General features: G+C 32.0%; 3 protein-coding genes across 6 annotated transcripts; all 3 read left to right on the top strand.

The window, feature by feature from the left end:
• The first annotated feature begins 37 nt into the window (after positions 1 to 37).
• On the top strand, positions 38 to 1810 carry UQCR-C1 (Ubiquinol-cytochrome c reductase core protein 1). The gene has a single exon (XM_075733126.1). The coding sequence runs from the start codon at positions 147 to 149 to the stop codon at positions 1575 to 1577; it is 1431 nt and encodes a 476-aa protein (XP_075589241.1). The 5' UTR covers positions 38 to 146; the 3' UTR covers positions 1578 to 1810.
• Positions 1811 to 3559: 1749 nt separating this feature from the next.
• Positions 3560 to 5998, top strand: LOC124496551 (tyramine receptor Ser-2). Its single transcript, XM_047060078.2, has 3 exons — positions 3560 to 4165; positions 4261 to 4496; positions 4627 to 5998. The coding sequence occupies exons 1-3, from the start codon at positions 3748 to 3750 to the stop codon at positions 5929 to 5931; spliced, it is 1959 nt and encodes a 652-aa protein (XP_046916034.2). The 5' UTR covers positions 3560 to 3747; the 3' UTR covers positions 5932 to 5998.
• Positions 5999 to 6344: 346 nt separating this feature from the next.
• Positions 6345 to 22832, top strand: dom (domino helicase). 4 transcript variants are annotated; one of them, XM_075733121.1, is made up of 12 exons: positions 6345 to 6654; positions 7197 to 9902; positions 9969 to 10873; positions 10937 to 11481; positions 11551 to 11664; positions 11742 to 13309; positions 13373 to 13447; positions 13516 to 13659; positions 15692 to 15727; positions 16435 to 16591; positions 16664 to 19983; positions 21365 to 22832. In XM_075733121.1, the coding sequence occupies exons 2-12, from the start codon at positions 7341 to 7343 to the stop codon at positions 22757 to 22759; spliced, it is 10821 nt and encodes a 3606-aa protein (XP_075589236.1). In that variant the 5' UTR covers positions 6345 to 6654; positions 7197 to 7340; the 3' UTR covers positions 22760 to 22832. The 4 variants fall into 4 exon arrangements, with proteins under 4 accessions (XP_075589236.1, XP_075589233.1, XP_075589237.1 ...); XM_075733118.1 differs by having other exon boundaries at positions 6362 to 6654; positions 7197 to 10873; XM_075733122.1 differs by lacking the exon at positions 21365 to 22832 and adding an exon at positions 21052 to 21347 and having other exon boundaries at positions 6362 to 6654; positions 7197 to 10873.
• The last annotated feature ends 167 nt before the right edge of the window (positions 22833 to 22999 follow it).

Genomic DNA, 22999 nt, shown 5'->3' with positions numbered 1-22999 from the left:
GAATTAAAAGTTTTGATAACTATTTATACCTAATCCGGCTATCGGTGTTGAAATAGATACATGTGTGCATGTATTTTTGATCATCTTGCTGTAAATTTTTGATCAATTTCATCAGTAAATGATTTTTATTTTATAGCCAATCGAAAATGTCATATCGAAATTTTATTCGTCATTTTAATCGAAATGTTCGATTAATAAAACCGACTATCAATAAAAAACTTGTAACATTTGAAAATAATGGTCGTTTGCTTCATCAACATCATCATCAGCCAGAGATTTTAAATGTTCCTGAAACCAAAGTTTCAACAATATCCAATGGTATTCGTGTTGTAACCGAAGATTCCGGTATACCTACATGTACGATTGGATTATGGATCGATGCTGGTAGCCGATATGAAACATTGGAAAATAATGGTGTTGCACATTTTCTCGAACATATGGCATTCAAAGGAACACAGAAACGAACACAAATGCAATTAGAATTGGAAATTGAAAATTTAGGTGCCCATCTAAATGCCTATACATCACGTGAACAGACTGTTTATTATGCAAAATGTCTTCAAAATGATATCAAACAATCATTGGATATATTGGCCGATATTATTCAACGTTCGAAATTCGGTAAAGAAGAAATCGAACGTGAACGAAGTGTAATATTACGTGAAATGCAAGAAGTGGAGAATAATCTTCAAGAAGTTGTTTTCGATCATCTACATGATATTGCATTCCGTGAAACACCATTGGGTATGACAATATTGGGTCCTATCGAAAATATTCAACGAATCAATCGTAATGATTTAATTAGCTATATTAACACTCATTATAAAGGACCACGAATTGTGGTTGCTGGTGCTGGTGGTACCAATCATGATCAGATTGTTGAATTGGTTGATTCCTATTTCGGTGATATGGATCGTGATGCATCGAATATTCGTCCAGAACCATGTCGTTATCAAGGTGGTGATGTACGATTGAATGATCCATCAATGAATCTAATTTACGGTGCATTAGCAATCGAAGCTACTGGTTGGATCAATGCTGATAATATTGTTTTGATGATTGCAAATACATTAATCGGTTCATGGGATCGATCATTAGGCGGTGGTTTCAATAGTTTTTCATATTTAGCACAAACATCTATACAACAAGATCTATGCAATAGTTTTCAATCATTTAATACCTGTTATAAAGATACTGGATTATGGGGTGTATATTTTATTGGTGATAAAACAAAAACGAATTCCTTTATTCAACATTTAATCCGACAATGGCAACAATTATGTACAGATGTTACGGAAGAAGAATTGGAACGTGCAAAAAATTTATTGAAAACAAATATGATGCTACAATTGGATGGTTCAACACAGATCTGTGAAGATATTGGCAGACAAATGCTTTGTTATGGCCGTAGAATATCATCAATTGAAATTGAATCACGTATTGATTCAATTGATTTGGATTATTTTCGTAAAATATGTCAACAATATATCCAAAATCGGCCACCAGTATTGGCTATTGTTGGTGCAACCGATTCCATTGAATCATATGATCATATTGAACAATCAATGAAATGGTAATTTGTAATGAAAATTCTTGTGCAAATGCACATTAGTGTTATTAAAAAATGATTATTATTTTTCAATTTCATATCAATTTGGTTAAGTGATTTTGATGGTTGTTTTTTTGCCTTTCTCTTTTCATTTTTTGTTGTTGACCGGATTTGATTTCCGGTATGGGCATTTTGATGGTTTGATTTGTATCGAATTTCTTTTTGAATGAAATAAAATTTGCAAAATGAGATTTTTGTCCTAAATTTTTCGGTCGTTTTTGTTTTTGTCTTTGTCTTTGTTTTTTTCTGTTGAATTTCTAAGCCATCCAATATCCGGTCCGGATAACGATATATTCGGCAAACATCCAACCAGCGGGTATAGATATATTTATAGAAAATACATTGGTATTTGGCACCATTTATCATTTGGATTCGATTTGTTTCTATAGAAAAATTTTCTAATTTCTTTCTTCATCATCATTGTTTACTTTACGGATTTCGTTACTTTTTTTGGAATTTTTCTTCTCTCTCTCTCACATTCCAGCCTGGAAATTGATAAATAATGTTTCATGGTCCTTGGACCAGAAACGGATGAAATAAATGAATGAATGAGCATGTGTTGCTACCATTTACGCATGCGTGGTACAGAACAGAATAGAACAGAATTCGAACGCATCGATCGATCGAACTAAAACAAACCCGGGTATTCTGGAAAAAATTTTGTCCATTCTTTCATTCGATTCAAACAAACTCGGTACATAATCATCTCGAATTTATAAAAAAAAAATAAATTCTGTCCAGCCATAATAATAAAAATCATTATTATTGGTGATTTTGACTGAAAAAAAACGATAAAATTTCATCTACCAATTTTTTTTGTTGTTGTTTATGCGTCCAAATAGTTGTTGTTGTTGTTGTTGAATTTTGGGTAAGTTTTTTTTTATCTCTTCATTCCAAAATTCCATATCCAATTCATTAGAATATTTTTTTTTTTGCATCGAAAACATATTTTGTTTCCAACAATGATGACTGCTGCTGTTGTGGTCATTATTTTTCCATTCCTCCCTTTTTTTTAATCGTTTCGTATAGAATTTCAAACAACAGTATCCATATTGTTTCTAACCAGACAATATTCTAACCAGCATGATAAAAGTTTTTTTTTTAGTGGTGTGATGCTTATAAAATATGCAAATTTAATCCAATTTTATCACACACACACACACACACACACTAGCACATCATCATTTAATTGATGATGATGACCATTACCAGAAAATTTTTTTTTTGTTTCTCATTCTATAATTTTCGCTCGTAAAACATAATGCCATAATTGAGCTTAAAAATGATGATGATGATGATGATGATGATTACACCACCAGAAAGTTTTTTTTTGTTTTCCCAGTTTATTCATTCTACATATGTTGATTATCATGCCATTTGGATTTTCCATTTTATATTGATGTGTTTGAATTAATTTCTAAATTCAAAATGACATATCATCATTTGATGATATAGAGAAATGGTAACCTTGAATATTTTGTTTTTGTGATCAGAATTAGATTAAATTCACACACACACACACACACACACACATATGTGCGTACATGAGTTTATTATAAATCCAATATTGACAAGTTGATCTTGTTTGATTGTTTTTTTTTTTGTTTTTGTTTTCTCTCTTCTTATTTTTCATTTGTGGTCACCAATATTATTTCTGTGTATTTTTTCATAGCGCCCAAACAAAACCCACAAACAATTTCAATGGTGAGATACCAGAAACATTACAAATGCCTGGTAACCAAAAGAATTCAATTCTAAATAGTGGTTGTCACCATTCATTCATTCATTCGTTTTTTTTTTGTTGGTTACAACCAGATCCCAAATGAAATGGATCATTTCACATTTCTGTTAAAAAAAACAATATGAATTCATAGGTGCAATTTAATATTATAATAATTATATTTCATGAATAAATGCAAATGACTACCAAGTTTCCAATTTATTCTTCATTTCGTTTCATTTTTCAAAATTTCCAATTTTTTTCAATTTTCCATCACCGTATAGAATTTGAGAATATTAAATTCCGAAAGACAATCAATCAATCAATCAATCATTATGATTTATGCGTGAATTTGTTGAAAAATTCCACGAAAATAAACATACGATCCGACAACAACAACAACAACAAAAAAAAAAATATGACACCAACATCAATGATCAATAATGATAATGGTGATGATGATAATAATAACAATGATGATGATGATGGTGAATTGCCAATCGTTTATGTTGGCATGGAAGCATTTGTTGCATTCATTGCCATCATTGGAAATCTATTGGTCATTCTTGTATTCATACAGGATCGTCGTTTACGTAAAGTAACAAATTTTTATATAATTAGCCTTTCATTTGCCGATCTATTGGTTGGATCTATCGGTATACCATCGGCTATAATGACAAAAATCGGTTCACCACGTGGTTCAATGAGATTATGTATAATTATGCTTAGTTTATTAATCATCCTGTGTACAATTTCCATAATGAATTTGGTTGCCGTATCATTGGATCGATATTGGGCTATTTTACATCCATTGGATTATCATAAACGGATTTCCGGTATGTATCGTGTATATCTCTATTTTTTTTTAATTTTGTTTCCAATTTCTTTCCCCTTTTTTCAATTAATCAATTAATCATCATCAACTATATAGAGAAAACAGCATTAGCTATAATTTGTGCTTGTTGGCTTATTGGTTCATTAATCGGATTGTTACCATTATTTGGATGGCACAATGAATATAATGACCGTTGTTATTTCATACCAACAATGAATTATAATTTTCTAATGTTTCTTTATTTTGCCACAATTGTGTTCCCTGCAATTATAATGGCCATTTTTTATATTCGTATCTATATTGTTGTTAAACAACAACTTAGTATGAATAAAGTATGTGTAAACAACATTACCGATATCCTGCGGTATTGTACTATAGTGTGTTGCGGGATATCGGTAATAATGCATAGTAATTCAAATTCTGACGATTTTTTTTTCTCTCTCTCTATTGAAAAACAATCAGGTTCGCCATCTAAGTATTAGTCATCAGGAATCTAGTTTCATATCGTCAACGAATCAATATAAAGTTCCTACATTATTGATGGCAAAAAAGAAATTTTCTTCTTCAAAACAAAATTACATATCCGATGTGATTGTTGAAGAATGTGAAACCGGTGGTTCTAGTAACAATAGTATGGATAAACAACAACATGGACATCGAAATGAACAAAATATTAGTATTGGTAGTAGCCATGTATTAAAAAAAAATTCATTACCACATCTAATTAATAGTAATAGATTTCATCATCCTCATCATCATCATAATCAATTACAAATTAATCATGATCATGATGATGATGGTCAAACAAAATCGGAACCAAGTAGTCGTAAAACAAGTACAATATCTATTGATAATAATCGATATATGAATCATCCTACATCGATTATCGATTGTACCGATATGAAATATTCGAAATTTAAATGGCGTTCAATTTTAGCCATTATGAAATATCGAAATGATGATCATTCCAAATTTCCTAGTCCAAATGATTCAATCGAAAGTATTGATTATCATTGTCATTTGCAACAACAACAACAACGTAACAACAACAACAATAACAATAACAATAAATTAAACTATAGCCGCCGTGAAGTGAAAAAAGCACAAAAATTATTCATCATTGTCTTGTTTTTTATGATTTGTTGGATTCCATTATATACATCGAATGCATTTGAAGCATTCTGTCCACAATGTCCAAAATTACCTGCCAGTATATTGGATTTTTTAATCATTTTATCACATATCAATTCGGCTGGATCACCATTTCTATATGCATTCCATATGAAAGATTTTCGTCAAGCATTACGTCGTTTAATATGTAAAGGAGCTTTTAATCAACGAAAATTACGTGATTTACGTCGTGAAGAATTGTTCAATATAAGTGTACAACAACAACAACAACAGAAGAAACAGCAGCAGCAGCAGCGAAAGTCAAATTTTAATTTAAACAGTAATGGAAGATCATCATCAATAATGATGGCTAATTGTCATCAACAAATATCCAATAGATTTAGTCATAAAAATACCAATCAAATAATGATGAACATGAATGATCGAAATCATTGTGAAAATCAATCATCATCCTATATATCATGTCATGAATCACTTGAACATATCTTCAATGCCATGACAATTCATTCGAATGTTTGTCCAAAATCATCACCAACAGCAACAACAACATCCAATCAACAAAAATATTATACCAAACCATTACGTTTGAAAAAATCCAACGATATTGATAAAAATGTAACCATTTTAATTAAATAGAATAATTAATCAATTAATTCTTAGGAATATAAATGACAAAATAAAGAAAATTATATCATATTTTTAATTTGAAATTCTGAATTTTTTTTTTCAAAAATCTCAATACACCTAATTGAATCCATCAAGGTGTATATAGCCGCTTGTGAATTCATGAATCCAAGGTAGTGGCATTAGATTGTTAGCAAAAACTATTGTTGGAATTTTTTTTTCTTTGTCCAGAGTCTTGATCCAACTTTGATGAATACCACTGGATCCGAATCGAACAGAACACACCTTCTTTTTGTTTTAATCGGTACCACTTCCAGAAATTTTACCATTTTTTTTGAATGGTAGTGGTGGTGGTGGTCGTGTATCAACCACATTTCACTTTCTTTTTCTCAGACCATTTTTTTTTATAATTATTTCATTTGTGAAAAAAAAGATTCTAACCTCTCCCTCCATTTTTTTTTGTCTTGTGAGCAGCGAAAAAAAATAGAGAAAAGAAGAAAATCTCATCGAAAATATATATACACAGTGTATGTGTATGTGATGAGCAAATGGGAAAAAAATTGGAAAAAAAATCAAAAATTTTTTCTGTTTGAAATCAACCATCATCATCATCAATAATTTTAATTTAGTTAATATTGTCATATTCCGATCAGAAATTTTTTTCAAATCATATATTCAATTATTATTAATCTGTAATTATATTTTCATCATCATCATAAGAATATAATAATAGTGGTAAGAATCTTTTTCAATTCTTTTGTGTGTGTGTCAAATAAAAAAAAAAGATGATTGTTTTCCTTTATATATTTCAAGAGAAAAAAAAATGGCCAAATTTTAGCTTTGTATATGTAAAAAAAATGTTGGTGTGGTTCGGCGTGTCCTTTTGTGTTCGATGATTCGTGATGCTATGTTTGCTGCAGCAGCATTGTATGTGTGTGTGTTGGAGCAAACCTAAAGCATGAGCCGCTCATTGATGACATGCATAGCAGCCAATAGACCCGCCATCTTTTTTTCTCATTGAATTATATCATTTTTATGTAATAAAGAATTCTCAAGCCGCATGATTCTAACAAAAAAAAAAAAAATGATGCCCGTGAATTAAAATCATGGAATCTTGATAATTATTGGTTTTTTGAGAGCATGGTTAGGTTAGGAATTAATTTTTCGAATCAAGTTGAATTTTTTTTTTTTTATTATAATTTTCATGTGATTGATAATCGATCAGAGAAATATTCTTTTTTTTCTTTGTTTTTATTTATATTCATTTTTAAAATTAGATTCAAACCGAACAGATAAAAAAAATTTATTTTGAAATTTTGAAAATCATTGCACGCAACCATCAATCATTCAAATATCAATATTTCATAGGCCCGATTGTGGCCCGTCGATAATCGACGATAACATTGGCTACGGCCAAACAAATGGCACAGCCACAAAAAGAAACAAACATCACAGCAGTAACTGATGTGGCCAAATCGCAAACAATTTGTCATGATCAACCATCATCATCATCATCATCTGTATCGACGACAAATAATAATAACGACAAAATGGTTGATTCATGTGGTTCGATAAAAAAAGAATCATCCACATTGACCGGTGATAGTAGTTGTACATCATCATCTCGTCAACAATCCGTTTCAAAAATCCACAATGATGATAAACATATGGTGGATGATGGAATTGTACTAGTTGATCAGAATCAAACATTAGAATCATCATCATGTCAAAAACGGAAACCAATTTCCGATGATGATGATGATCGACAACAAATTTCAATGGCCAACCCTTCATCATCATCGTCATCAAATAAGAGAATAAAAATCGAAAATGATTATGATGATACAATGACTGCGGCATCATCTATTTCATCAAATAATAATGTCACTAAAATCGACATGAAAATTGGTTGTGATAATAATAATGATACCGACGTTCAACAGGATTCATTGTCGATGATCAAAGTTGATGCCAACAAAAGTATTGTTATCGATAATTTGGATAATGATCAAGAATATGATGATGCTCAAATATATGATTATTATGACAAACTTCAGGATCAAATTGAACAAGAATGGATTGAAGAAATGAAAGAATATTATTATATGTTTAATAATGTTGGAATCTATTTTGATTTTTCAATTATGAAAAAACGTCTTGATTCAAATGGTCTTGGTAAACAATTGGTTTATATTTGTGAATCTTATCAACATAATGATGATGACAATAATGACATTATTGAACATATAAAACCGAATGCAATTCGTCTATTGGAAAGAATAAATCCGGAATTATGTTATGATAATGTGTTGCCAATGATTGAACATTTAACCACTGTCACTGATGCATCTGTAACTACGATAACACCACCACTTACGCCATCAGCTTTTGGTTCAATTGGTGCCGGTAAATGTCAACAACAACAACAAACATCATCATCATCATCAAACATTATTAGTGCTGTAAGTGTTAATGAACCTCCATCATCATCAACAGCATTATCAACGAATCAAATATCAACAACAACAACAACAGCGACGTTAATAAAATCCGAACCAATTCATCCTCAATTATCAATTGTTTCGACAATGACATCGAATGATTCTTCTGGTAATAATCAATCACATCCAACAGTATCATCATCAAATTTAATAGATAATAATTCTCAAGCGGCTAGTCCTAAAAGCATATCGAATATAAATGATGTGTCTAGCACGATCGTCAATGATCCGAATAATAATAATATGGCCATAATTGCTAACGATATTAGCGATAGCACAAACAATAAAACATCATTGACAGTAGCTAAAAAGTTTTCGATCTCGTCATCATTGGATAATGAATCCAGTACGGAACAAATGGTTGAACGTGCTAAAAAAGAAGCCTATGTAATGAAACGTATTGCTGAACTTAGAAAAAATGGTGTATGGTCAATACGACGATTGCCTAAAGTACATGAACCACAACGTTGTAAAACACATTGGGATTATCTACTGGAAGAGATGCAATGGCTGGCAGCTGATTTTTTTCAGGAACGTAAATGGAAAAGAAATTCTGCAAAAAAATGTGCCCGGTTAGCATTGAAATTTCATGCATCAAAAGAATGTCAAGCAGAACGTATTGAACGTGAAGAACAATTAAAATTGAAACGTATAGCATCGAATATGGCCAAAATGATTAAACAATTTTGGTCAGAAATTGAAAAAGTTGTTGAAGCTAAACAAGAAGTGCAGCTAAATGAGAAACGTAAAAAGATTCATGATATGCAATTACGATTCATTGTTGATAAGGCAGATTTGTTGACGGAAAAATTAGCTCAAGAACTTATTGTACCTCAGAAAACATCCAAAGCTTCATCCACATGTTCGGATGCTGATCCATCTGAATCGGGTACAATGATGAAAATCGATTCTACCAACAAATCAAAAAATGAAAAACGATCAGATGTTGATGATCAAGATGATGAATTTGAACAAGGTAGCATTTGTTCGGATGATGATGAAGAAACCATTGCCAAAGAGGAAAAAGATTGTCAACAGGCTGATTATACGGATGAAATCAATGCACTATCGAATGAATCTGAAATGCCAATTGAACAATTATTGGCCAAGTATTATAATATTGATGCTGATGAACTTGATCTCTCACAATTACAAAAACAACAGCATCAAAAGACGAATGAAAAGTCTGAAGCCAAAAATGATGAACAGCAAAAAGATGATGATACGACAACGATGGATGATGAAACGGAAAACAATGATGATGATGATGATCTTGAGACAGCTGATTCTGAAGATGAAACAACTAGTGTTACGACAAAACAACAGCCAGTAGTTGATGAATCAATGATATCTGAAGTTGATGATGATCGGCCAGAAGAAGAGGCAGATACAGATGATTCAGATGATGATTCAGATTTAAATGATGATGAAGATGAAGATAATGTTGATAGTAGTTTCTTGATTCAACGAGATGACAAAAAGGTTTGTATAAAATGGACAATTTTAAGTTTTTTTTTAAATCTAATTCTATTATCTTTAAACAAAAAGAATAATGAAACAACAGATGATGAATTGAATGATATTGCTGCCGGTGCTCAAAGTATTCAGCCAAAAGGCAATACATTTTCATCAGTACAAGTGATCAATAAGGTACCATTTCTGCTCAAATATCAGCTACGTGAATATCAACATATTGGTCTTGATTGGCTGGTGGCTATGTATGAGAAAAATTTGAATGGAATTCTTGCCGATGAAATGGGCCTAGGTAAAACGATACAAACTATCGCTTTAATTGCACATTTAGCATGCGAAAAAGGAATCTGGGGACCACATTTGATTGTTGTGCCAACAAGTGTTATGCTCAATTGGGAAATGGAATTCAAGAAATGGTGTCCAGCATTAAAGATAATGACCTATTTTGGTAATCCAAAAGAACGTCGTCTAAAACGAAAAGGCTGGACCAAACCAGATACGTTTCATGTATGCATTACTTCATATAAACTTGTGATACAGGATCATCAATCATTTCGACGCCAAAAATGGGTCTATTTTATATTGGATGAAGCTCATAATATTAAAAATTTTAAATCACAACGGTGGCAAATGTTATTGAATTTCAATTCAAACAATCGTCTCCTCTTGACTGGAACACCGTTACAAAATAACCTTATGGAATTATGGTCATTGATGCATTTTTTGATGCCCAAAGAATTTCAATCACATCGTGAATTCAAAACATGGTTTGACAAACCAATGACCGGTATGATTGAAGGTCAAAATGATTATAATGAAGATCTGATACGGCGATTACATCGAGTATTACGGCCATTTCTTCTACGACGATTAAAACGTGATGTTGAGAAACAATTGCCGAAAAAATATGAACATATTGTTCGATGTCCATTGTCGAAACGACAACGATTCCTTTACGAGGAATATATGTCGTTGGCAAAGTAAGTTGTTTAGATTTGTTTTTCTCACTTAATGAGATTTGTGATCCGTTTTTTTTATTACAGCACAAAAGAAACGTTGGCAAGTGGCAATTTTCTTAGTGTGATCAACATATTGATGCAATTGCGTAAAGTTTGTAATCATCCTAATCTGTTTGAAGTACGTAAAACGATCTCACCGTTTATCGATGATGGCCTACGAATAGATTTGCCCGGAATAATTACCAGCATCATGGACCATGATCCACTAAAACAAATCAATCTTTATTCACATTTGAATCTAATATTTTCTCATCTACATTATGATTCCTATAAACAAACACAAATAATGAAACGATATTATGATGCATTCAAAATGAAAGATGTGATCAACAAACAAGAGGATCAGATTTATGTTCGCCTCAGTGATTATAAAGATTTTCATCGTTTTATGAGAAATATTCGTATGGTGAATTCATCATCAAACACTCCGAATCATTTGAGACCACAATTGACCCTTTCCAATCAAATACTTCCAGTTACTAATAATAATAACAATCCTAGTAATAAACAACAATTGATTCGTTCGACAAACAATCAGATTCGAATTAAAAGTCTTGAAAGTTCAAAAAGTAAGTAAATCTCTTCTTTCATGTCTTTTGAACTCTTATAATTCACTAATTTCATTTTTTTTATTCAAGTCATTCCACCGTCGATTAATAATAATAATAATAGTAATAACAATAATCAAACACTGACAAAATCACCACAGATCAATGTAAATTTATCGGACAAAAAAATTATCAATTTTTATTGTAAGTGTGTTCTAGAATTCTATTTTAATCATTTTTTTAAAAAATTGATTTTGTTTTCCGCTTTTCCAATAAATTAGCACATATCTTTATTAATCAAGGATCAAATGAATCTCCAAAAATTGATCGTGATAATGTTAGCATTGAAATTCGTAAATGTGATGAAGAATCCAAAGAAAACCGGAATAAATTATTTGGTAATGGAAAATTTGCTCGTGAAGAAACCGTTTTACGATTGAAAACATTATTCAATGATAAATTAAGACGTCTTGCATTGAATAATAAATCACGTTGTCAAGGTTTTGCACGATATTGTACGGATTTTTTTGAATTGTTTGATTTTTTCGGCTACAAAGGAATAGTTAATTTTATTCCATGGAATATAATTAATAATGAAAATAATAATAATAATGATAAAGATGAGAAAAACAAAGATTCAAAAATGCTATATGGTACATCATTCATCAACGGTTTGACGTTGGTTCGTCGAAGTCAACGCCTCAAAGATGGTGAAGAATTTGATCGAAATGATCTTTATTATACTACGCAAAACCTGATTCAATTGGTTGATTCACCGAATTCATTGACCAAAAATCTTGAAGAGCTAATGAAACGGTTCATTTTTGCCGTTCCTGGTATTTTATCACCAGCTACCAGGCTCAATTTGTCAAATGTTAAATCATACAAAAAAATTGATCGATCAAATTGGATAGAAAATTTGGAACGAAAATTCTCCTCTGATAAATTTGATGTTCTCACCATTCCTCGAGTTCAATTTAGTCTTCAATTGCCTGAAACAAGATTAATACAATATGATTGTGGTAAATTACAAATACTTGACAAACTTTTATGGCAATTGAAATCTGGACGTCATCGTATTCTGATATTTACTCAAATGTCACGTATGTTGGACATTCTAGAACAATTTCTTAATTATCATGGCCATACATATCTACGTTTGGACGGTACAACCAAAATCGATCAACGACAAGCATTGATGGAACGTTTCAATGCTGATCAACGAATTTTTTGTTTCATTCTATCCACACGATCCGGAGGCATTGGTGTTAATTTGACTGGTGCCGATACTGTGATATTCTATGATAGTGATTGGAATCCAACGATGGATGCACAGGCTCAAGATCGTTGCCATCGTATTGGTCAAACACGTGATGTACATATTTATCGTTTGGTCAGCGAAAGAACGGTAGAAGAGAATATATTGAAAAAAGCTAAACAAAAGAAAATGTTGGGCGATTTAGCTATTGAAGAGGGCAATTTTACCACCGCATTCTTTAAACAAACTGCCATCAAAGAATTATTTGATGTTGGTGAACAAGAGATGAATGAAGAACCTACCATTAGTGAACCTGTCGAAATTATTGAAACTGAAGATAATTCTGTTGTGGATTCGGCGCCTGCAACCCCATCACCACCTACAAACAACAATAGTTCATCAACGATACAAAATGCTGCATTCGAACAAGCGTTGTGTACGGCCGAAGAAGAAAACGATGTTACAGCAGCCAAAATTGTTCGTGCTGAAGTTGCAGCCGAATTGGATGAATTTGATGAAAACATTCCGATTGAGGAGATCCCAGATGAAAAGAGTCCCGAAGAAGAACAGATTGAAGAATTAATCTGCCAGGTACGTTGTGTGTTGTGTTTTGATCAGATTTTCAAATATGTTTTTCTTTCTTTTTCCTAAAAGCTTACACCAGTAGAACGTTATGCATTGAAATTTTTGGAAAGTTCACAAGATTTCCTTGAATTGAAACAAGCAGAGGTAATGTTGTTTTTTTTTACTTGTTTTTCTTATCGGATAAGTCTAATATAAATTTTTATATTCAACAGGAGGAGATGGAAGAAACGAAAAAACAATGGCAAAAATCGATAAATGAGTGGAAAAAAGATCAAGAAGAATTACGTAAACGTGAATTGGAAGAATTAGAAGATTCCATTATGACATGTTCACGAGTGGATGGTTCCATTTCAAAGGTTAACCACAATAGTAGTCAACATTCACGATTACAATTAATTCACAAAAACACTCACAATCACAATGATAATACTGTTATGAATAGGCGAAATAATAGTGATAATAATAATAATCTCTCACGTAAAATCGCAACACGAAGGTCAAACAACAACAACAATAATCGAAATCAACGAAAGAATCTTGTTGATAATAGTAGTAATCATAAGAATAGTAATAACCAGAAAAACCGTCGCAGACAGCAAACTGTGGCAAATGTTTCGGACAACGATGATGATGATGATGATGATGAAAACGACGATTCAAATTCCGAAATGGATAGTGATTCTATTAGTGATGATGATTCAATCGACAGTAGTCAAATTCAACGATCATCAAAATCTGTGAATAAAAATAGGAATCGTATGAATAATAATAATAATAATCGATCCACATCAATAAAACAATCTACTACAACAAATCGTTTGAATGATAAACGAATAATATCTGGATCGAAATCAAATAATTCAATAACAAATAATAATCGATTTTCAACGAAACGATGTTCAACAATCAATAATACTAATGATGATATGGATGCTGTTAATGTTCGTACACGACGTCGAACATTATCATCATCAACAACAACAACAACAACAACAAGAATTGAACAAAGAAATGGTGATGTTTATAATAGTAATATATTATCATCACCAAAACGTGCTTTACGTAATAATACAACTATTACTAGTGGTAGGATTCTACGAAATAATTCTCATAATTTATTACAATCATCGTCATCATCATCATCATCGAAAAGTCCTAGAAATCAAAATCATCATTGACCGATCCATGTGTGTATTGATTGAATATTTTTTTTTTTTTTATTCATTGAAAAAATCCGCTTGTTGTTTGCCTTCTACTGTGTGTGTGTAACATGTTGAAAATTTATATATTTGACTTTCGAGAATCTCATTTCGAACCATGAATGTTGAACCATTTAGAAATTTCTTCTTTTTCATATTTTATATTCATTTGCTACTTTTTTTTCTTCGTTCTTGTTAAATGTAAAAAAAAAACGAAAAAAATTTTTTACTTAGCTAAACACACACACACATAGATACACCAACGAACACACACACATACACAACATAAATTTTGATTCTATCTCAACAGTTTTTTTTTAAAAATAATTCTTTAATTAATAATCAATATATATATAATATACTCATCATCATTCATTTAACAAAAGTGTGATTGATTGATTTCAATTTTCGTTTCGGTTCATTCATTCATTCATTCAAATTAGGACATTTTTTTCCCATTTCTCTCTCTATGTGTGGGTGTGTGTAGTGTATGTTTGTTTGTTTGTTTAAGACGGCATCAGCAGTAATGAGAGAATATTATTATTTTTTTTTTCAAAAGAAAACTTAGAAAACATGAGAATTTCCATTTTATTTGTGAATGGCATGAATTTTTTTTTTTTTTCTATATTATTACATTGATCACAAATAATTTATCATCATCAATCATCAGATACTAAAAGTAGAACAATTTCCTATTACACAGCACAGACGCACACACACACACACACCCACGCCAACACACACATGTCATTTTTACATCCATTTAGATTTTTCTTGTTCTTTTTTTTCCAACAAAATTGTCATTCATTCATTCATTCATGTGTAGTAGAAATGAGATTATCATCGAGTCAAATATTTTTTTTTTTACTTTCTTCTCATCATTACATCATTTGAAAATTTATCCAAAAAAAAAAAAATCAATTCTCTATGATTTTCTATATATAGTTGCGATTTTTTGTTCTTTTCTGAACACATTCCAGAGATATTTAGATGGTAGAAAAACCCATTGAATAAACAGTCAGACAGACATACACACCCACGCACACACACACACACATTTAAAATTCATGCCTTTCACTTGTTTTGATTGATTCTCATGATTTCTTTTTTTTTTTTTTTTGTCTCTCGTTTTCTTTTGTTTTTTTTCTCTCTCTCTCTTATTCTCTCATTACTCTCTTTTTTCGAACAGGTGTTCATGTCGTTCAACTGTTCCGAACCGATGCCGGTAAGTGCCGTACTCGTTCAAATTATTATTATTTTTTTTTTGTTCTGTCTACATAATGATTTTTCCTTGAATCCCTATGACTTTATTTTTTATTTTTGTTCGATTAGTATAGATAGATTTGAGGGCCAGTGAGTGGTAGGGTTTTAATTATCTACACAGTATTGATTAGTGTGTGTGTGTGTACGTAGTATTAGGAAGTCATAATACCATGATGAATGATCAATCGAAACGAATTTTTGATCAATCGATCCAAATACACACTACCTAATCTTACATACAAACAAACAAAAAAAAAACACAGACATTTACACAACACAAGATATTTTCAATTTGTAAATATATATAATTAATTAATGGAAATGTGTATGTACTATATTTGAATTTGATTATATTATTATTGGATATTGGATTGATTTATTGTGTGATGATGACTATGGCATGGTCATTTTCCAATTTTATTTCTCATCATTCTTCAGATTCATTTCGTGTGTGTATGTGTGTATGTACAAATAAATTATTATTATGGAATTTAAAATAAATTCTTTTTTTTCGCAATTCAACATTCGTTTTGTATTCAAGAATTCAATGTTTTGATTTTCCATTTTTTCCTCATCTTTCTGTTTGTCTTTATTCATCATTTATTTCTGGTTTTTTTTTTAAAAAAAAAACACATTGATTGTAAATTTTTATTTGTCAAAACAATATAGATCTGGGCACCACCAACACCACCACAAGATGAAAATGATTTTTATATTGATTATTCATTTGGTTTTTCATATGAAAAAACTCTCATGTCTGAATCACAATTACCACCAGTGTATATGCCTAAAGAACATAAACGTATTCGTATTGATCCATTACATGGTATGATGTTTTTGTTTTTGTTTCTGTTTTGTTTTTTATTGGAAAAAAAATTTCAATTTCATTTTTTCATAGCCCGTAAACAATCATATCATTCATTATCAGCTAGTGGACAATCATCTCATATTACAAAATCCAGTGGTAGTGGACATCGTCGTACTGATGATCTATTCAATATACCGAAATCATTATTTGATCGTTCTGTTGGCCGTCATCGGCGTGAAATTCTTCTATTTAAATCAAAACTTTGGCCTGGAAGTCAGAATCTTGTGTCGATCAGTAATAAAGCTATAGCGAATATTGATTCAATGCCTATACAAAATCTTTCGACAGCTTTATCTAGATCACAACAGAATATATCATTGATAAATAGAATGGCCGAATGGACAACCAATGAAGATTATTCCATTATCTATGTTTTACTTTTCATGCAAGAATTGCCATTCAATTTAAGCATAATCTATCCTGGTCATACACCTAATTGGGATTTTGTCGCTGATCAAGTGAATGCATTGAATTGTTTTAAAAGATCTTCAAAACTTTGTCGTTATCATTTTGAAACTATGATGACCGATAAAGATGATCAATCAGCTGGTTTAGTTGGTGGTAATATGGTTGGTGTTCCAGGTGGTGGATTGATTCCCGGTATGATGATTGGAGGTTCTGTTAACGATTCAATGAATCCTCAGATCATGAGATCTGGAACAATGAAACAGACAAAATCATCGAAAAAATCAGCCAAACAAGCTGCACTGAATCAACAACAACAACAGCAGCATCAACAACAACAATTACAATTACAACAACAACAAATGATTCACCAACAACATATTCCATCAGGTATAATGCCCATTGCCATGGGTAATATGCCACCACCGCCACCGATTATGTCGGCAACTGGTCAATTACCGAATCCATTAGCTAATCCTACTTCGAAACAACAAACACAAGCATTAAATCAACAAATGTTGACAGCACAATTATATCGTGTATCGAATATGATGCAAAAAACAATCAATGATAATAATCGTGAATTTACAAATCAAATGCATCGAAGATTTGCTGCAATCAAACAGATTGTAATACAGCGAACACAAACATCGAAATCATTGTTTAAAAAACCACAAAATAAATATGATATGACTAAAGTATTCAAGAGTGATGTCATTAATACTAATATCGATTTTGATCGACCTTTGACAGTCGAAGAAGTAGCTGCACGTCGTGCCGAACGTATTAATCGTGAAAAATTAGCTCTTCGGCAACAACAACAACAGCAACAGCAGCAGCAGCAACAACAACAACAACAACAGCAGCAACAATCAGTATTTCCGACTCAAATGCGATACAATATACCGGTAGCCGCCAGTAATGCAAGTGGCGTCCAACAACAATCAATACCACAGCAATATCATACAGTTACGGTTAGTGGTAATACAACAAATCCACAAACGGCCATTGCTTTGTCTTCTGGTCAACAGCAACCTCAATCACAACCACAACAACAACAAATTATTTTAAATTCACCAGTTCCATCGGCACATTCAAACACGGCACAATTCATACCACATGTTCAACAATTTTTAGCTGCTACAAAAGCTGGTGCAAAATTTCAGAATCTGGCTGCTGTTACAACCGGCAGCGGTGATAGTGGTGAAGTTAGCTCAGATTCTAATCAAACAATTACAAATATTCAGGCTAAAGTTCTTCAACAAAGTGGTGTTGGTCAATCATCATCTGCGGCCATACATCATGTATCATTATCACAAGCACAATCTATGGGTCTTATATCACAAGGTGTTGCATCCATAGCAACGATTAGTTCACCACAACAAGTTGATACAAGTTCGACAAATACCGTTTCATTGACTCATCAATTAAATCAACAACAACAAGCTACAACCGCTCAACAATTCATGATTCAACAATCATCTAGCACTGGCAGTAGCCAATCAGTTCCAGTTAATGTTTCAATAGCCGGTCAGCAACAACAACATAAATTCTTGGCCATCTCCAGTGCAGCTGGATCATCGAATCCACAAACAGCTAATCTAACACAGGTTACACCACAACAATTAATTGCATCAAATCAAATGAATCGACAACCGTTTAGACATCATCTATTGGTATCTCGAGGTGGAGCTCGACCACAGGTTGTTGCTGCTACTGCTGCTCAACATCATCCATCCAATACATTACAATCTGGATCATCACCTGGTATTCGTCATATTCATATGCAATCAGTACGTGCTGCTGTACCTCAACAACAACAATCTACAAGTGGTGTTGGTGGTACTGTGAATCCTTCGACAACAACAATACCACCGACAGCACAACGATTACAATTAGTTTCACAATCATTGATTACTTCTGGTGTTGGCAGTGGTAATAAAATATTGGCAACATCATTGATAACTAATAGTTCGACAAATACATCAAATTCACAAACCACGAATACAATAATTGGACCACAATGTATATTGTCTGGATCGAATCAATTATTGACACCAGTTTCATCGATTAAAACTAGTGCAGGTAATAATGGTGGTGGTGGTGGTCCACAACAAGGCCCATATATTCGTACAATTCGTAAAGATGCTACCATTGCAATTGCATCTTTAAAACCAAGTCCATTAATATCGATCTCGAATCCACAACAAACATTAACAACATCTAGCATAATGACTTCTAGTGGACAACAACAACAACAACAACAGATTTTTGTTCAACAACAGCAACAAGAAATACAGCTTTCTCAACAACAACAACAACAACAACAGCAACAACAATCATTGACATTGGCTGGAAATATTGTCAAAACTGTTCAAGGTGTTAATCCATTCACTGGTAATACACAAACATTTACAATACCAGCAAGTCAAGCAAGTAAAATTCTAAATCAATCATCAATTAGTGGTGGTCAACTTCGTTATATTTCAAAACCACCATCAAATTTAATTGGTAAACCACAACCACAACAGCAATCGATAAATATTGGTGGTGGTAGTGGTGATCATCATCAACAACAACAACAACAACAATTACCATCGAATAATCAACGTACAGCAAATATTATAACACCAATGTTTGCATCACAACAACAACAGCAACAACAATCATCATCAACAACATTGACAACAAAATCAAATTTTAATTTTGTTACATCATCACCATCATCATCGAACGGTAGTCATCATCAACAACATACATTAACACCGATTCAACATCAACAATTATTACAACAACATCATCAACAACAACAACAGAATAAAACAACATTATCATTACAACAATCTGGACCATTAAAAGGTTCGATCATTGTACAGCAACAGCAGCAACAACAACCAAGTAGTAGTTCCGGTAGTTCTACCCAACATCAACAACAAAGTGGCAATGTAAGTAAATGCAACAAGATGAATGTAATTGAATTACAAATGGCTTCATCATCATCTTCGTCATTATCGGATAAAAATAATAATAATAATAATAGCCATTATCCAGCAAAAGTTCAACAAATTAGATTAATTAGAAAAAAATTTGATAATAATAGTGAAAGTGGTGGTGGCGGTGGCGGTATTAATCCATCATTATCATCATCAGCAACAATAAAATCATTATTATCAGTAACAAAAGGTTCTTCAAAGTATCAACAACAGATAAAAGATGAGAATAACGATGACAATGATGATGGTGATGAAAATTTATCATAAGAATAGCCTTGACCTAATGATCATATTGCCATAATAAACCATTTCGCTGTTTATGGGAATTAAAAAGCAAAATTTTTTAATTTTGGCATGTAATGCATTTTTGCACTAATTTTTTTCCCCTTCGTTTATTTAATTGATTGAATGAATGAATGAATGTGGATGCATGAATGATCTTTATTTCTTTCTTGTCTTCCTTGTTTTTATTCATCCACATCCTACAATCCGTTTGCTACAACCAATAATATGACCACTACCACCACCACCACCCAACATATGTTTTCTATCTTTAATTTTGATCATCATTATTATTATCCAACATCCTTTTTTTTTAATTTTCATTCCATTCATTCATAATTTATTATTGATAATTGATTGATTTGATTTTCATCACCAACAAACACGCACATTGAACATGACAATTTCAATGCCCACCACCCATCCACACACACACACACACACACACTCAAAACACAAAATATTCGATTCATTTACATTTGATTTGGTTTCGGTTTTTTTCCCGATTTCTATTTTTTTTTTTTTGATAAAATAAATCTTTATCTTTTTTTCAATTTTTCGTGGTGATGGTGATTTTCTCATTTTCTCATTTCCATTTTTATTTTATTTTATTTTTTGTTTTGTTTCTTTCTTTTTTTTCTTCCCCGTTCTACCTCTTCTCTTATGATTGATTTTGAATGTTTTTTTTTATTTTTTTTTTTTTTTTTTTTTTTGCTGATAAACATTGACAACAACAAGAATGAAATTTTTTTCAAATCACCAAATGATTGATTGATCAATGTGTGGGGCGCATGTTCTATTTGGTTCTGTTTTTATTTATTTATTTTTTTTCCTGTATTTAGAAAAATCTTTTCAATTTTCAACAACAGATGTAGCAACAGTTTTTTTAAAAAAAATCGATTGATTTATCGATTGATTGATTGATTGATATATCAATTTTTTTTCTCAATAAGATTCATTGTTGAATGATTGAATGATTGATTGATTATTTGATGTGTGTTGTTGTTATTGTTTCATTCATAATTGATGTGTTTATAATAAATATATATAGTCATTATCGACGACCACGATTGGTGGAGGAAATACAAATATATCTGGACAATCGGCAACAACAAATTATATATTGACATCACATCAACAACATTTACCAACAACTATTAAAACATTTACTGTTGGTTCAACAACAACAACAACAACAGCATCGACAATAACAACAACAACAACAACATCTGGTACAAGTCAACAGCAACATTTTATTGCCGTTTCATCAAATGATTCATCAACAACAATAAAATTACTGCCAACATCAGCTGGTACCATTGCCATACAGCAACAGCAACAACAACAACAACATCAGCATCAGCAACAACAATCTGGACAACATCAAGGAACTATATCTTCCATTAATCTTTCACAAAATGCTCAGATAACTCATACACCAAAAGGACATATCATCATTAGCGGTAATAGTGGTGGTGGTGGTGGTGGTGTTGGCCCTAATTCAACGACACCAACATTATTACATCAAGTGGTTAGCCACAATAATCAATCTGGAACAACAACGACAACAAATCCAAATCAAACATTAACATTTGCCATACGTGCTGCTGGTCAATTATCATCATCATCATCTACATCGTCATCATCATCAACAACATCATCATCGCAATCAAATACTGTCCATTTGAGTACGTTAACTTTGAAGAATCCATCCACATCATCATCATCATCAACAACAACAACTAGTAGTGGTGGTGGTGGTGGTGGTGTTGGAATTCAACAAGTTACCGTACCAAATACAAGCCAAACATCCGCTTTAGTAGCAGCATTATCACAATCATCATCATCATCATCGAATATTGGTGATCAACATCAACAACAACCGGGAACAACAACGGTGACAGCAAATAATGCTGCCATTCTACGTACACTTGCATCATCAAATGTTTCAGCTAAAGCCATACCAATTGTTTTGATGCAATCATCAAATCCACAGAATTCCAATATAATTGCTCAAACAACTTCTGGAACAGCTGTATCATTGATTAATATTGGTCAACATACTGCGGCTATTGCTTCGAATAATCAACAACAACCATTTCCAAGACCAATTGTTTCGAATAAAATAACAACGGCAACACAAACATCCGGTGCTACATTAGGTTCAATTCTAAGCGCTGCAGCTAAACAAGCTGATTCACAGCAGCAGCAGCAGCAACAACAACAACAACAATATTCGAATACGACAACTACATTATCATCACCATCGACAAATCAAACAACAACAACAACAACCATATCGACTATTGCTAAACCAAAGGAATCTCCATTAATTGAAGCATTAATGTCATCATCAAAATCATCATCATCATCATCGACTACCACGACCACGACAACTTCACAGCCGAAAGATTCCAAAATTACTGATAAAGATTCGAATGATTGATTTTAAATTGATGATATCGATACTGATTGTTGATTGTATCGATAATTTTATTTTGTAAAAAAAAAGCAAAAAATTCAAAGTTCAAAAATATCTCATTTTTTAACATTTTATTTCGTTTTTTCTTTTGTATCAGAATTCATTCATCATTAATCAAACAACGGTGTATTTGATCTCTTTACATTTTTTTTCCCCTTGATTTTACATACATACCTCACATTCACATACACAAACACACGCTAC

The sequence above is a fragment of the Dermatophagoides farinae genome, chromosome 7 (assembly GCF_024713945.1).
Source record: "Dermatophagoides farinae isolate YC_2012a chromosome 7, ASM2471394v1, whole genome shotgun sequence".
NCBI lineage: Eukaryota > Metazoa > Arthropoda > Arachnida > Sarcoptiformes > Pyroglyphidae > Dermatophagoides > Dermatophagoides farinae.
This window is presented reverse-complemented; position numbering and strand designations above follow the sequence as displayed.

What these genes read in the sequence shown, in the direction of transcription:
- UQCR-C1 (XM_075733126.1), top strand. Translation starts at nt 147, where the DNA reads ATGTCATATCGAAATTTTATTCGTCATTTTAATCGAAATGTTCGATTA.
- LOC124496551 (XM_047060078.2), top strand. Translation starts at nt 3,748, where the DNA reads ATGACACCAACATCAATGATCAATAATGATAATGGTGATGATGATAAT. An exon ending in TTATCATAAACGGATTTCCG is followed by an intron (nt 4,166 to 4,260) that starts GTATGTATCGTG and finishes TCAACTATATAG; the next exon opens with AGAAAACAGCATTAGCTATA. An exon ending in AACAACTTAGTATGAATAAA is followed by an intron (nt 4,497 to 4,626) that starts GTATGTGTAAAC and finishes AAAAACAATCAG; the next exon opens with GTTCGCCATCTAAGTATTAG.
- dom (XM_075733118.1), top strand. Translation starts at nt 7,341, where the DNA reads ATGGCACAGCCACAAAAAGAAACAAACATCACAGCAGTAACTGATGTG. An exon ending in GAATATATGTCGTTGGCAAA is followed by an intron (nt 10,874 to 10,936) that starts GTAAGTTGTTTA and finishes TTTTTATTACAG; the next exon opens with CACAAAAGAAACGTTGGCAA. An exon ending in AAAAATTATCAATTTTTATT is followed by an intron (nt 11,665 to 11,741) that starts GTAAGTGTGTTC and finishes CCAATAAATTAG; the next exon opens with CACATATCTTTATTAATCAA.